Source organism: Vipera berus (genome assembly GCF_964194415.1).
Source record: "Vipera berus genome assembly, chromosome: 16".
NCBI classification, from domain to species: Eukaryota; Metazoa; Chordata; class Lepidosauria; order Squamata; family Viperidae; genus Vipera; species Vipera berus.
Window position 1 is genome coordinate 6,598,106 of NC_138219.1, and position 11,442 is coordinate 6,609,547.

Here is an 11,442-nt window from a genome sequence, read left to right on the forward strand (position 1 = left end):
ACTTCATTTCCCTCTACCTCCCCCCACCACCACCGTTTGGCAGGAGAACGTGGAGAAGCCGAAGGAGTCCCTGTTGAGGAGTCCGTCTTGCAGCACCACGGGACCGGCCCGAGAGATCCAGAAACCCCTCCCGGACGTGCTGCCCCCAACTCGGACCCCCAGCATCATCCCCAGTCAAGGTAAAGCAGTAGCAGTAGCACTTAGACTTATAGACCGCTTTGCGATGCTTTCTCTGGGTCCTCATTTGTACCGACCTCGCAAGGAGGGAAAGCTGAGTTGGTCTTGAGCTGGTCAGGATCAAACTGCTGGCAGTTGGCAGAGTCAGCCTACAATACTGCATTCTAGTCATTGGGAAGGAAGGAAAGGAAAGGAAAAAGGAAAGGGAAGGGGAAGGAAGGAAGGAAGGAAGGAAGGAAGGAAAGAAGGAAGGAAGGAAGGAAGGAAGGAAGGAAGGAAGGAAGGAAGGAAGGAAGGAAGGAAGGAAGACAATAGCCCTTAGACTTATATACCGCTTTACAGCCCTCTTTACGTGGATTACAGACTCAGCCTCTTGCCCCCCAACAATCTGGGTCCTCATTTTTACCCACCTCAGAAGGATGGGAGGCTAAGTGAGCCTTGAACCGCTCCGGATCGAACTGCTGGCAGTCGGCAGAGTCAGCCTGCAATACTGCACCACAAAGGCTGAAAGAACATGCTGCATTGAGAAATTTCCTCAGCCTGTATAAAATTCCTATTGGCTGCTGGAATGGTGGGGGAGGTGTCTTTTTGCCCACCGTGGGAAAGTTGGGGGACAAAGAAGGGGGCCCCACATTTTTCTGCCTAGCCGAGGTTTGAGATTGGAATTTCAGAAACTCTGAAGTCCGTTTTTCCTCCCAAAATCTGAATTCCTTCTCTTCCTCTTCTCACATTCTCTAGGCCAGAGAGATGACTTGATTGCAAGCGTCCTGGCAGGTAAGGATGGGGGTGTTTTGCCAGCCCCCTTAGCCCCAAAGGAGGCCCGTTGACAGCCGTGGAGAGTTACAACTTACGATGGGTCCTCGTGCTTACGACTGCTGCAGCATCCTCACAATTCGCATGATCAGCCCTTTGCAAACCAGCATGTGTTTACAACCGTTGCAGCATCCGGGCTCATGCGATCCTTATTCACAACCTTCCCAGCCGGCAGAGCCAATGGGGGGGGGAAGCCAGATTCACTTAAGAACGGCGGTGATTTGCTTAACAACCGTAAGGGCGCAAAATCAGAGGTGACTCCTTTTAATAACCACCTCGGAAATTCCCGGTTGTGATTGTACGTCGAGAGTTACGTGCTTATTTACATTTCCGGTTTTACAAGCCACCGAGAGTCGCTTTATCAGTCAGATGGGCAGCATATAAATTTAATATTTTTTTTTTTAAAAAAAGCCACTCAAGTTCCTATTCCATATCGACGTGGAGAAAAAACTTGAGGACGGAGAAGCAGAGGGCAGCATGATGTGTTGTCATTCTTGCCATCTCACGCTCTCTTCCCTTCCCATTTCCTTCTCCCCGGAGACCTGGACTCCGCAAACCCTCATGCTTTGCTCTTCTCTTCCAGAGGTGTCTCCGCCTTCCATGGAAGAACTGAGGCAGCAAAAGGCTTTTGTGAAGTTGCTGAAGAAGCAGTATCGGGAGCTGAAGGAGCTCCGTCGCAAACACATGAAAAAAATTTGCAGCCTCAACAAAAAGCAGAGCGCCCAGCTGGAAAAAAGCCGGCTACGTAGCCGGGAAGGGTGAGAATAATCAGATTTTTAGCACGTGTGCAAGAACAAGAAACCCACAAAAAGGACCATTTAGATGAGATTCGCCATGCAGGTGAAAAAAGAGAATTACAGCAGGTTTTCTCCGCTGAGAGAGAGATTCAGAGCAATTTTTCCAGGCTGAAAATGAGAAGTAGGACAGATTCTCCGTGCCAAAAAGGAGATTTACAGCAGATTCGTCATGCAGAAAAAGAGACTTAAAGCCAATTGACTAGGCAGAAAAGGAAGATTTAGAGCAATTTCTTTAGGCCAAAAAAGGAGATTAAACAGCAGGTTTTCCATGCAGAAAAGAAGATTTAGCCTATTTTTTTCCGGGCAGAAAAGGAGATTTAGAGCAGGTTTCCATGCAGAAAAGGAGATTTAAAGCACGTTTTCCATGCAGGAAAAGAGATTTAGAGCTTTTCCCACGCAAAAAAAGATTTCGAGCAGATTTTTTCCCAATGCAGAAAAGGAGAATTAGAGCAGAGCTCCAACCCTGGAAGTTTTCAAGAAGAGACTGGACAGCCATTTGTCCGAAATGGTCTAGGATTCCCTGCCTGAGCAGGGGGTTGGGCTAGATGACCTCCAAGGTCCCTTCCAACTGTATTATTATTATTATTAACCTCGCTGTCCGCCGTCCGGAAAAAAGGGGTTGTTGTTGTTGTTGTTGTTGTTGTTGTTGTTATTATTATTATTATTATTATTATTATTATTATTATTATTATTATTATTATTATTATTATTATTATTATTATTATCATCATCATCATCTGTAGCAGCCCCTCAAATAACTGCTATCATGTCTCCTTTGTTGGCAGGTCTCAGAGCTCTTTAGAGGGAGCCCGGCAAGGACAGGACCATGAGCAACCTCAACGGAAGCTGGATCTTCAGGAATGGCAAATGCAGGGTGGTCTGCTACGGCTGCGTGAGGCTCAGCACCAGGTGGAGAGGGAGTTGAAGCGAGAGCACTTGCACCAGGTATTCCCTACTCCAGGGGTCTTCCAACTTGGCCCTTTGATGACTTGTGGACTTCAACTCCCAGAATTCCTCAGCCAGGCACGCGTTCTGGGAGTTGAAGTCTGCAAGTCATCAAAGGGCCAAGTTGGAAGTCCCCTGCTCTACACAGTGGCCTCTGCTCTCCCCAGTCCTCTGGCCGGCCACACCCTGACTCCACAGCCCGATTGGTGACTGCGGAGATTCCAGTTTCTAGTCCTCATGGCAGAAAGGGGCGGGAAATCAAGAGCAACCTCAGAAGGGGTGGGCTGGGCTAAAAAAAAAATAAGCCAGCTAATAAGGGAAAACTTTGTAATTTCTCCTGCCCTTGAGAAAACAGGCTGGCTTTATTCTTAATTTACTTATCCGACTTTATTAATACATCTCGATTAATTAATAAATAAACAGTTTTATAAAGGCTCAGTCTGCACCCCAGTCCTCAGGAGTCACCGTGGGGCAAGCAAACCAATCTAAAATATATATTAAATGATATTTAATACCTTTATTATACATTTACTAGATTTAAATGTATAAATAAATAGGAATGAATGAATGAGTGAACAAATGAAGGAAGCCCATTGGTGGATCTATTTTGTTTGTGGAAGTCCTCAACGTATGATTGTAATTAAGCCCAGAATTATGGCCGTACGTTGTGATAGTCATAAAGAAGTTGATGGCATTTTTTTGCAGATGTCATTAAGCAAAACACCCAGGTATAGGGTTTCCTGCCTGAGCAGGGGGTTGGACTAGATGACCTCCAAGGTCCCTTCCAACTTATTATTATTATTATTGTTGTTGTTGTTGTTTTGTTGTTGATGTTGTTGTTGTTGTTGTTGTTGTTGTTGTTGTTGTTATTATTATTATTATTATTATTATTATTATTATTATTATTATTATTATTATTATTATTGTTTCTCTGCTCTGTTTTCCTGTGGCTTCTCCCCACCTTAGGCCCAGCAGCGCTTAAGAGAAATCGCTCAGGAATATCAGATGGCTCAGTTGAAGAAGCTGAAAGAAACGAGCGAGAAGTGAGTCGTAGCGCGACGAGATTCGACAGGCGCCGGATGAGGAGCGTGGGAATTTTGCCTTCCGCTTCATCCCGTCGTCTGTCATTGGTTGCCCTCGGGGTGTGGCTTTTGGGACTTCAGGAAGACATTTTGTTCCTGATCCGGCTGTTAATTCCTCTCTTTCCTAATTTGGGAGCCTCATACGAGCAAGCCTTGACTTACGACCACCATTTCTCTTGTTAACGGAGGCATTCGTTAAATGGGCTTTGCCCCGTTTTACGACCTTCCTTGCCACCGTTGTTAAGTGAAACTGCTGCGGTTTTAAAATTAGTAACTCGGTCGTTAAATGAATCTGGCTTCCCCCATTGGCTTTGCCTGTCGGAAGGTCGCAAAAGGGGATCGCGTGATCCCCCGGGAGACTACGGCCATCATAAAGGCGAGTCAGTTGCCAAGCATCCGAATTTTGATCAGGTGACCGCGGGGGGGGGACGCTGCAACGGACGTTAAGTGTGAAAAACGGCTTTTTTGCAGTGCCGTTGTCACTTCGAACGGTCACTAAACAAATTGGGGACTATCCGTCGAGCGACGTTTTTAAATTTGGTGGAGAGGAAAAAATAAAATAAAACAACGGGTTGTAATTTGAATAATAAACGTTTAGCTCCCGTTTGGCGAGACGTTCGAGGGTTTGGGATTAAAAAAAGATAATTTACACGTTGTGGAATGAGCACTAAGGTGGCTTGTCGTCCCTTTGCGTGTCAGAGAGAAGAAGGAACTGCAGAGAATCCTGGATCGAAAACGGCACAACAGTATCACGGAAGCGAAATCTCGCGAGATGAGCAAAAAGGACATGTAAGAGCAGGGTCTGTTGTGATTCAGGGTCAGCCTGTGGGTTCGGCAGTTGGGTCGGATGACTCAGAGCAGGAGGAGGGGGGTGTTGAAGATCTTGCTGATGAGAGCCCTCAGCCAGGCCCCTCCCACTTGGTCACCACGGAGACCCAGCTGTGTGAGCCTGACAGCGTGGATGAAGATGACCCACAGCTGGCCCTGTTCAAGGACGCCCGACGCAGGAGGCAGTCAATTAGGAGTAAACAGAGGAAGGCAATGGGGCTTCTCGGAAGGAGGCAGAGAGAAGCCACGCCCTGAACTCTATATAAGGGGAATGTGTAGGGAGGGCTGGTTTGCTGAAGGCAACCGCTTGGATAGTTCGTGTTTCTTAAAGCTTCTGTTTCTTGGTTTGTGTCTTGTTTGTTTTTGTAGCTATAAATTTGGCGGGCGTACCGTTTGTAAAGGGGTTGTCCCTGCCTTTTCTGCAGGGCCGGTAGCAGGCTGGTACAGAGCAGGGCCGGAAGAAAAGCCAAATTGTAGGGCGATTGGTGTGGGTGAGCGAACGAGTTGTCAGGGATTGTCCTTAACCTTGTTTGTTTCTCCCCAGGGAGTTAACAGAGATAAACCGAAGGCATATCACTGAATCCGTAAACTCCATCCGGAGGGTAAGCCTCTAACAATCCAGCATTTTCCAAATTGTCAATGTTTAGTTTTCCCCTTTTTTAAAAAAATTCTAACGGGAGCCAAAGAGGCTGTCGTTCTCGCACAACGCAACACACCGCAACGCTACTGTAAATCAGCGTCACCAAAAAAAAAGAGAGAAAAAAAAAGAAATAGGAAACTTAAGTTAAAAGTTTACAGACTTATAAAGCTTTCCAGGACCGGGGAGAAAGATACAATTCTGGATGAATCTTAAGTTATTGGATTGATGTTTTGAGTTGAGCGCGCGCACACCCAGCTCCTCCCAAAACGTGAAAATTCCATATTTAGGATTAATCGGGAGAAGGGCGGTATACAAATTATTAAATTAAATTAAATTAATCTGCACCCAGGTCCTGAATATTTCTGGGTGGCCTTCAAGGGGCGGCCCCAAGACGATCGCATTGCAGTCGTCTAGACTGGAGCGAACAAAACAGGGCCAACTTTGATTCCCCTGGAAAAGAGGATTGGGGGTGAACCAGCCGATGAATTTGGAAGGCTGCTGTTCTGCTCCTTTGCTTATTCTCTCTCTCTCTCTCTCTCTCTCTCTCTTTTTTTTTTTCTTCTTCTTTCAATTCCACCAGCTTGAAGAGGCCCAGAAGCGACGCCAGGAAAAGCTGCTTTTGGGACACCAGGAAATGGTGCAACTGATTGAGGACGAAGAACCCCGGGTGGGTGATTTTACAAGGGTCACCGAGAACAACTTTGGACCTCGGGAGAGAGGGCAAAGAGATGGTACAAGGGAACAGCCAGATAAGAGACAGCTGAGCCCTCGGCTGCATAATGGATGGAGAATGAGGCCCGGAAAGGACACACACACACACACACACACACACACACACCTAGTTTCTTACTCTGTAAAGGAAGGGGGTGAGAGAATCTAGATCTATGAAAAGAGTTCAGAGTTGTGCAGGTAGGTGGGAAAGACTTTTGGAAAGAGAGCAAAGACACCCTAACCCAGGAACAGTCAGATAAGAGTCAGCCTAGCCCTCAGATGTATAATGGGTGGAGACAGAGGGTCAGAAGGGACCCTCCCTAATTTCCTAGGCTGTAAAGTGGGGTGGGGAGAATCTAGATCACAGGTCTGCAACCCGCGGCTCCAGAGCCACATGCGGCTCTTTCAGCTGTCTCCTGCGGCTCCCAGTCTTCTGCCATGTGCAGTCCAAAAAAAAAAAAAAGTGGGACTAAAAAAGTTCAACCAATCAATTCAAATATGCAGGGTAGGAGCATATCTCGCCTTGGCTCCACTCTTCAGTCAAACCCTGTTCTGCGCATGTGCGCATGTACGTGCATGCGCACACATTTTTTGCGGCTCCCAGTTTATCCTTTTGTGAGGGAACCGGTTCCGAGTGGCTCTTTCACTGTTTCAGGTTGCTGACCCCTGATCTAGATCTATGGAAAACAGTTCAGAATGTGTGCAGGTATGCATAATGATATCTGGGAAGACCTTGGGAGACGGAGCAAAGAGACCGTGCTCAGAAATGGTCAGATAAGAGACAGCAGAGCCCTCAGATGTACAACAGGCAAGGCAAGAGGCTCACAAGGAACCCTCCCTGGTCTCTTGGGTTGCAAAGGAGAAAGCTGGAATGTGGGAAAGACTTCAGGGTGAAGAGATGCTGCTAAGGCAGGGGTAGGCAACCTTAGCTCTTCAACTCCCAGAATTCCTGAGCCGGCACGGCTCAGCTTGGAAACCCTCTCCATTTCTCCTCAGCGTGGCCGGCTCAGGAATTCTGGGAGTTGAAGTCCACGACTCATAAAAGAGAACAAGGTTGCCTAGCCCTGTGCTAAGGGAAGAGCCAGATAAGAGCCAGCTGAGCCCTCAGCTGCGTAACAGGCGAGGCAAGAGGGCTGGGCCTCTCAGGCTGTAAAAGAGACGGCGGGAGATTGGCATCTTCAAACTCCTCCTGTAGCTTTGCAGACATGCAGAATGAACTTCTCTGCTGGTGTCTCCCGTCCGTTCTACCTGGCAAGGCTGACGGTTGCAAAAGCTCGGGCCCGCTTTGGGGATCCAGACGTTTTGCGCCCGCTTTCGCCTCGTCTTCCTCCCCTTCACTCCTCCTCTCCTTCTTCCCTAGTTGATAGCTCAGCTGGAGCAAGAGTGGCAACTGGAGGGCTCGTCCCTCACCCAAGACATCGGCCGTTTCCTCCAGGAAGAGCGCGACGGGGGAGTCAGCAACGGACACTCCCCCGGCCCCGGCGTCAGCTCCTTGGCCCCCGAAGACGAGCTGACGGTCTTGTGAAGCCAACAGACAGCAAGGGACGCCACTGAAAGCCGGCCGGCCGCGAACGAGAAACGTGGGGGTGTGGGGGGCAGCAGCTCTACGTGTTAAAAACGCCCCCCCCGTGGGAGCAGGCGGGGGGAGCGCAGGACCAGCTGGGGGGAAAAAAACAAACACACACACACTAAAGGCGCTTCTCGTTTCCTTTCTTAAAGTTTTATTTTTTTAACTTTGATTTTCGATTATTTTATTGCTGACTGTGTAATGTGTCCCGTCCCCCCAATCCTCAGCGGTGCATTGAGACTGGAGAAAGACTCGGGGAGGAGATTTTGGCAGAGGGGGAGGGGAGAACCACGGTTGGAAAATCCACTCGCGCCCCCCCCCTCGAAACGTATGCACGCGCCTGCACCCCTACCCGCGTATTTGCACGCCGTTTGTAGCAGTGGAAAAACGCGCACGCTGCTTGTCCCCGTTGAATGCATGACTAGAGACAAAGGCCATCTTTTCGTTGCAACTTGGAACCGGGGGGGCAAAGGGCTATTTTAAATGCAACAACCCCCCCGCCTTTTTTTTTTCTTTTCAAGCACAACAACCGGGAAGGAAAAAAGGGAAATGTAGTTTTTCACCTTCCCTGCAGTTGGACGGGATTTGCCGGCTGCATTGGGGGTGGGTTGAAACCACTAGGTTGGCTGGAAGGCTGTCCGGGAGCCAAGGACGGCGGTGAGGGAAAAGGGACAAAAGAAGTCAACGGTGTAGGCAGGTCCATCCGTTGTTGCTTTGGGGATGGGTACAAAGAGGAGAGGATCAGGGCCGGCCATCGGCCGATCAACCGTGCCTCTTTTTCTCCGGAATGGCATCGTTTGCTGTTATTTCTCTATTTTTATTTTTTTTTAACGTGAGTAATAAAGCTGTAATTCAGCGTGGTCTCCCGTTGGATTCTTGCCACCAGCTCTCCTGACAGCTGGGGAAAAACGTTTTGCATCAGGCTCCTGGGTCGTGCTTAGAGGCAGCTGCACGGGGAGGGCAAAGGAAAAATTCAGGGCATGGGAAATGAAGGGCACCCGTCTTAGAAAGTGGCCGAGTTTGGAGACCTCACGTTTACAATGCTTTCTTCTGCTGCCCCCAAATATTGGCTGTCCCAATTGGGTGTGATGGGTGTTGTAGTCCAAGCCCTTTGAGGGCTACCAACTTTTTTTTGTAAGTCTGATGTCACCCGAAAACGAGTAGGGAAAATGGCCGCAGCCGTGCTCATTTTCAAGTTCATTTATAAGTTCACCCTTTTAATAGATCTGGTTTATAGAACATCGCCCTCCCCCCTTTGACAGGTTATTTTTATAGATCCACCCCCTCAAAAAGATCCTGTTTATAAACCCCTTTTATAGATCCACCCTTGTTACGTCAAGTTACAGAAATCCCCTTTCGATGGATCCCTTTTATAGATCCACCCTTATGTGTTCGATTTATAGAAACCCTATTGATGGATTCCTTTTACAGATCCACTCTTGCTGTAAGTCTTGATTTATAAAACCCCCTTTTGTTAGATCCCTTTTATAGATCCACCCGTTATGTTTGATTTATAGAAATCCTGTTGATGGATTCTTTGTACAGATCCACTCTTGCTGTAAGTCTGATTGATAGATCCCTTTTATAGATCCACCTTCGTTATGTGTTTGATTTATAGAAATCCTGTTGATGGATTCTTTGTACAGATCCACTCTTGCTGTAAGTCTGATTGATAGATCCCTTTTATAGATCCACCTTCGTTATGTGTTTGATTTATAGAAATCCTGTTGATGGATTCTTTGTACAGATCCACTCTTGCTGTAAGCCTGATTGATGGATCCCTTTTATAGATCCACCTTCGTTATGTGTTTGATTTATAGAAATCCTGTTGATGGATTCTTTGTACAGATCCACTCTTGCTGTAAGCCTGATTGATGGATCCCTTTTATACAGTCCCCTCTTGATATAAGTCCGGTTTATAGAAACCCCACCCCGTTTATAAATCCCCCTCTTTCAACCCGATCCCTTTTGCAGATCCACCTTTTCTTTTGCAGCCGCGAAGGGACGAGATTTTCAGCAGAGCGAAAACCGTTTACAGTTCAATGCACAACAGTCTGCGGGAATTTTTGATATTCTGTTTTTTTGTTGTTGTTTTTGTCGTGTTTTTTTTTAAAGAAAAATCACAAACTCACAAATAAAACACTCACAAAACAGAAAACAGATGCGAAGTTAGCGCAGGCAGGCAGGAGACGTAACCCAGCGCACGGTCAGGAACCAGACGGCAGGAAAAGGCCGAAGACGGACATTCGGGCGTCAGGACAAAGTGACGGAGAGGTGAGAGACCGGCTGTGGGGCGGGTAGGGGGGGCACGAGCTGCCATGCAAACGGGGGGGGTCCCAATGCACCCCGATTTTGGTGGGGAGAGGGAACAGGGGTGAAAAATACACGGAAACACGCATATTTGACTAAGTGAATTTGAGCACGGGAAGTCCTCCACTTAAGACAATTCATTTAGTGACGGCTCAACGCAAGGACCCTACTGAACAAAGCGATGGACAAGGGGGTTCTCTCACTGAACGGCCGTGGATGTGTCCCTGTGATCATGTGACCCAAAAATTCAGGCCGATGTCGACGATGGTTGGAGGGTCACGCGGTGGCCAATCGTGAACTTCCCAGCCAGCTTCACAAGCAGTGGGGAGAGCCGGGTTTACTTAAGGACCACGTGATTCACTTAACGACGTCAGCCAAAAAAAAAAAAGTTATAAAATTGGGCCCGGCTCAGTGACCACGTGACTAGCTTCACCACCACAGCAAAACAGGTGGGAAAAATTGGGCGCCGTTCAACTCGTGACTATTAACGACTGCAGCAAAAAAAAAAAGTGGGGGGGACACAAAAATCGGACACAATTCAATGACCTGCTTAGCGACCGAAGTTCTAGGTCCCAACAGTAGTCGTAAGTTGAGGACTACCTCCATCCTGGCCGAGTTCTGAAATGACACACAAAAATATAAATGTCCTCTCTGGGTGGGGTGGGGGTGGGGTTGTCTGTGTTTGGCCGGCATGTAAAAATCAATGCTAAAAAATAAAAAAAATTGGGGCTCCGTACAGAGAGCCCCACCCCAAAATGGACGACAGAAACGCAGGAACCCGGGGGGGGGGAGAGAAAGCTATAGGGAAACGCAGCTACTCTTCTGTTACTATTTTCTTTCTTTTTTTTGCTGTTGGAGAGATGTTTTGTGCTGTTTTCAGGAAGCGCGCGAAGGTTGTTGGCTTTTAAGAGACTGGACTGTGCTTCAGACAAATTGGCAGTTTCGAGATAGTCCCTTTTTTTAGCCCGGCCTGGTTGCTTTCCTTCTCCCCGTGATGGATGGGGGACCAAGAGGAGAGAGCATTTTGTGCAAATTCCGTTCCTTTGATCCCAAAACTTGATTTAAGGAAGGCGCTTCTGATGTCCAGGCACAAGCAAGCTTCCTTCCATTAAACCGTGGCTTGAAGAGGGGCAGGGGAGAGGAGAGAGGCAACCGATCCTGCTCCCCTTTTTAAAATTCTTCAGCATTGGCCCAAAAGGGGTGTTTTCTTCCGCCCAAGGTCCGAGCTGTTTCAATTAATGCAGGATAACGGAGAAACTGGACAGAGGCGAATCCGTCTCTTCCACCCCTCATTCGGGCTTAGCCACGGACACGACAGCTTTCCCCCAAAGCTTCTCCTTCCCCCAACTCTTCTCCAAGACACCGTCTCGAACTCGTGACTTGGGGTGCTCCAAAACCGAGGTGTGTGTGTGTGTGTGGTGGTGTGTGTGTGTGTGTGTGTGTCCCACCAACTCCCTGCTGAAATGGAGACTCGAGCACGCCCCAAATCGGACGGACGGTGGAGAGAGGGAAAATAAAAGGGGGGGGAGGCGTCCTGCATGTTTCCACAGGGAAGGTGTTTCTCCGAGTGGT

At 48.1% G+C, this 11,442-nt stretch overlaps 1 protein-coding gene across 1 annotated transcript in view; it reads left to right on the plus strand.

Moving 5' to 3' along the window:
- The window catches only part of PLCB3 (phospholipase C beta 3), a gene marked incomplete at its 5' end in the record, with an annotated part of 36,343 nt that extends 27,927 nt beyond the window's left edge, over nucleotides 1-8,416 (plus strand). The window contains 9 exons of the mRNA XM_081341056.1: nucleotides 44-179; nucleotides 916-951; nucleotides 1,574-1,748; nucleotides 2,573-2,732; nucleotides 3,699-3,775; nucleotides 4,514-4,603; nucleotides 5,187-5,244; nucleotides 5,863-5,949; nucleotides 7,354-8,416. Of these exons, the coding sequence (XP_081197182.1) occupies nucleotides 44-179; nucleotides 916-951; nucleotides 1,574-1,748; nucleotides 2,573-2,732; nucleotides 3,699-3,775; nucleotides 4,514-4,603; nucleotides 5,187-5,244; nucleotides 5,863-5,949; nucleotides 7,354-7,518 (984 nt within the window). The remainder of the gene's footprint in view (nucleotides 1-43; nucleotides 180-915; nucleotides 952-1,573; nucleotides 1,749-2,572; nucleotides 2,733-3,698; nucleotides 3,776-4,513; nucleotides 4,604-5,186; nucleotides 5,245-5,862; nucleotides 5,950-7,353) is intronic.
- Between the last annotated feature and the right edge of the window lie 3,026 nt (nucleotides 8,417-11,442).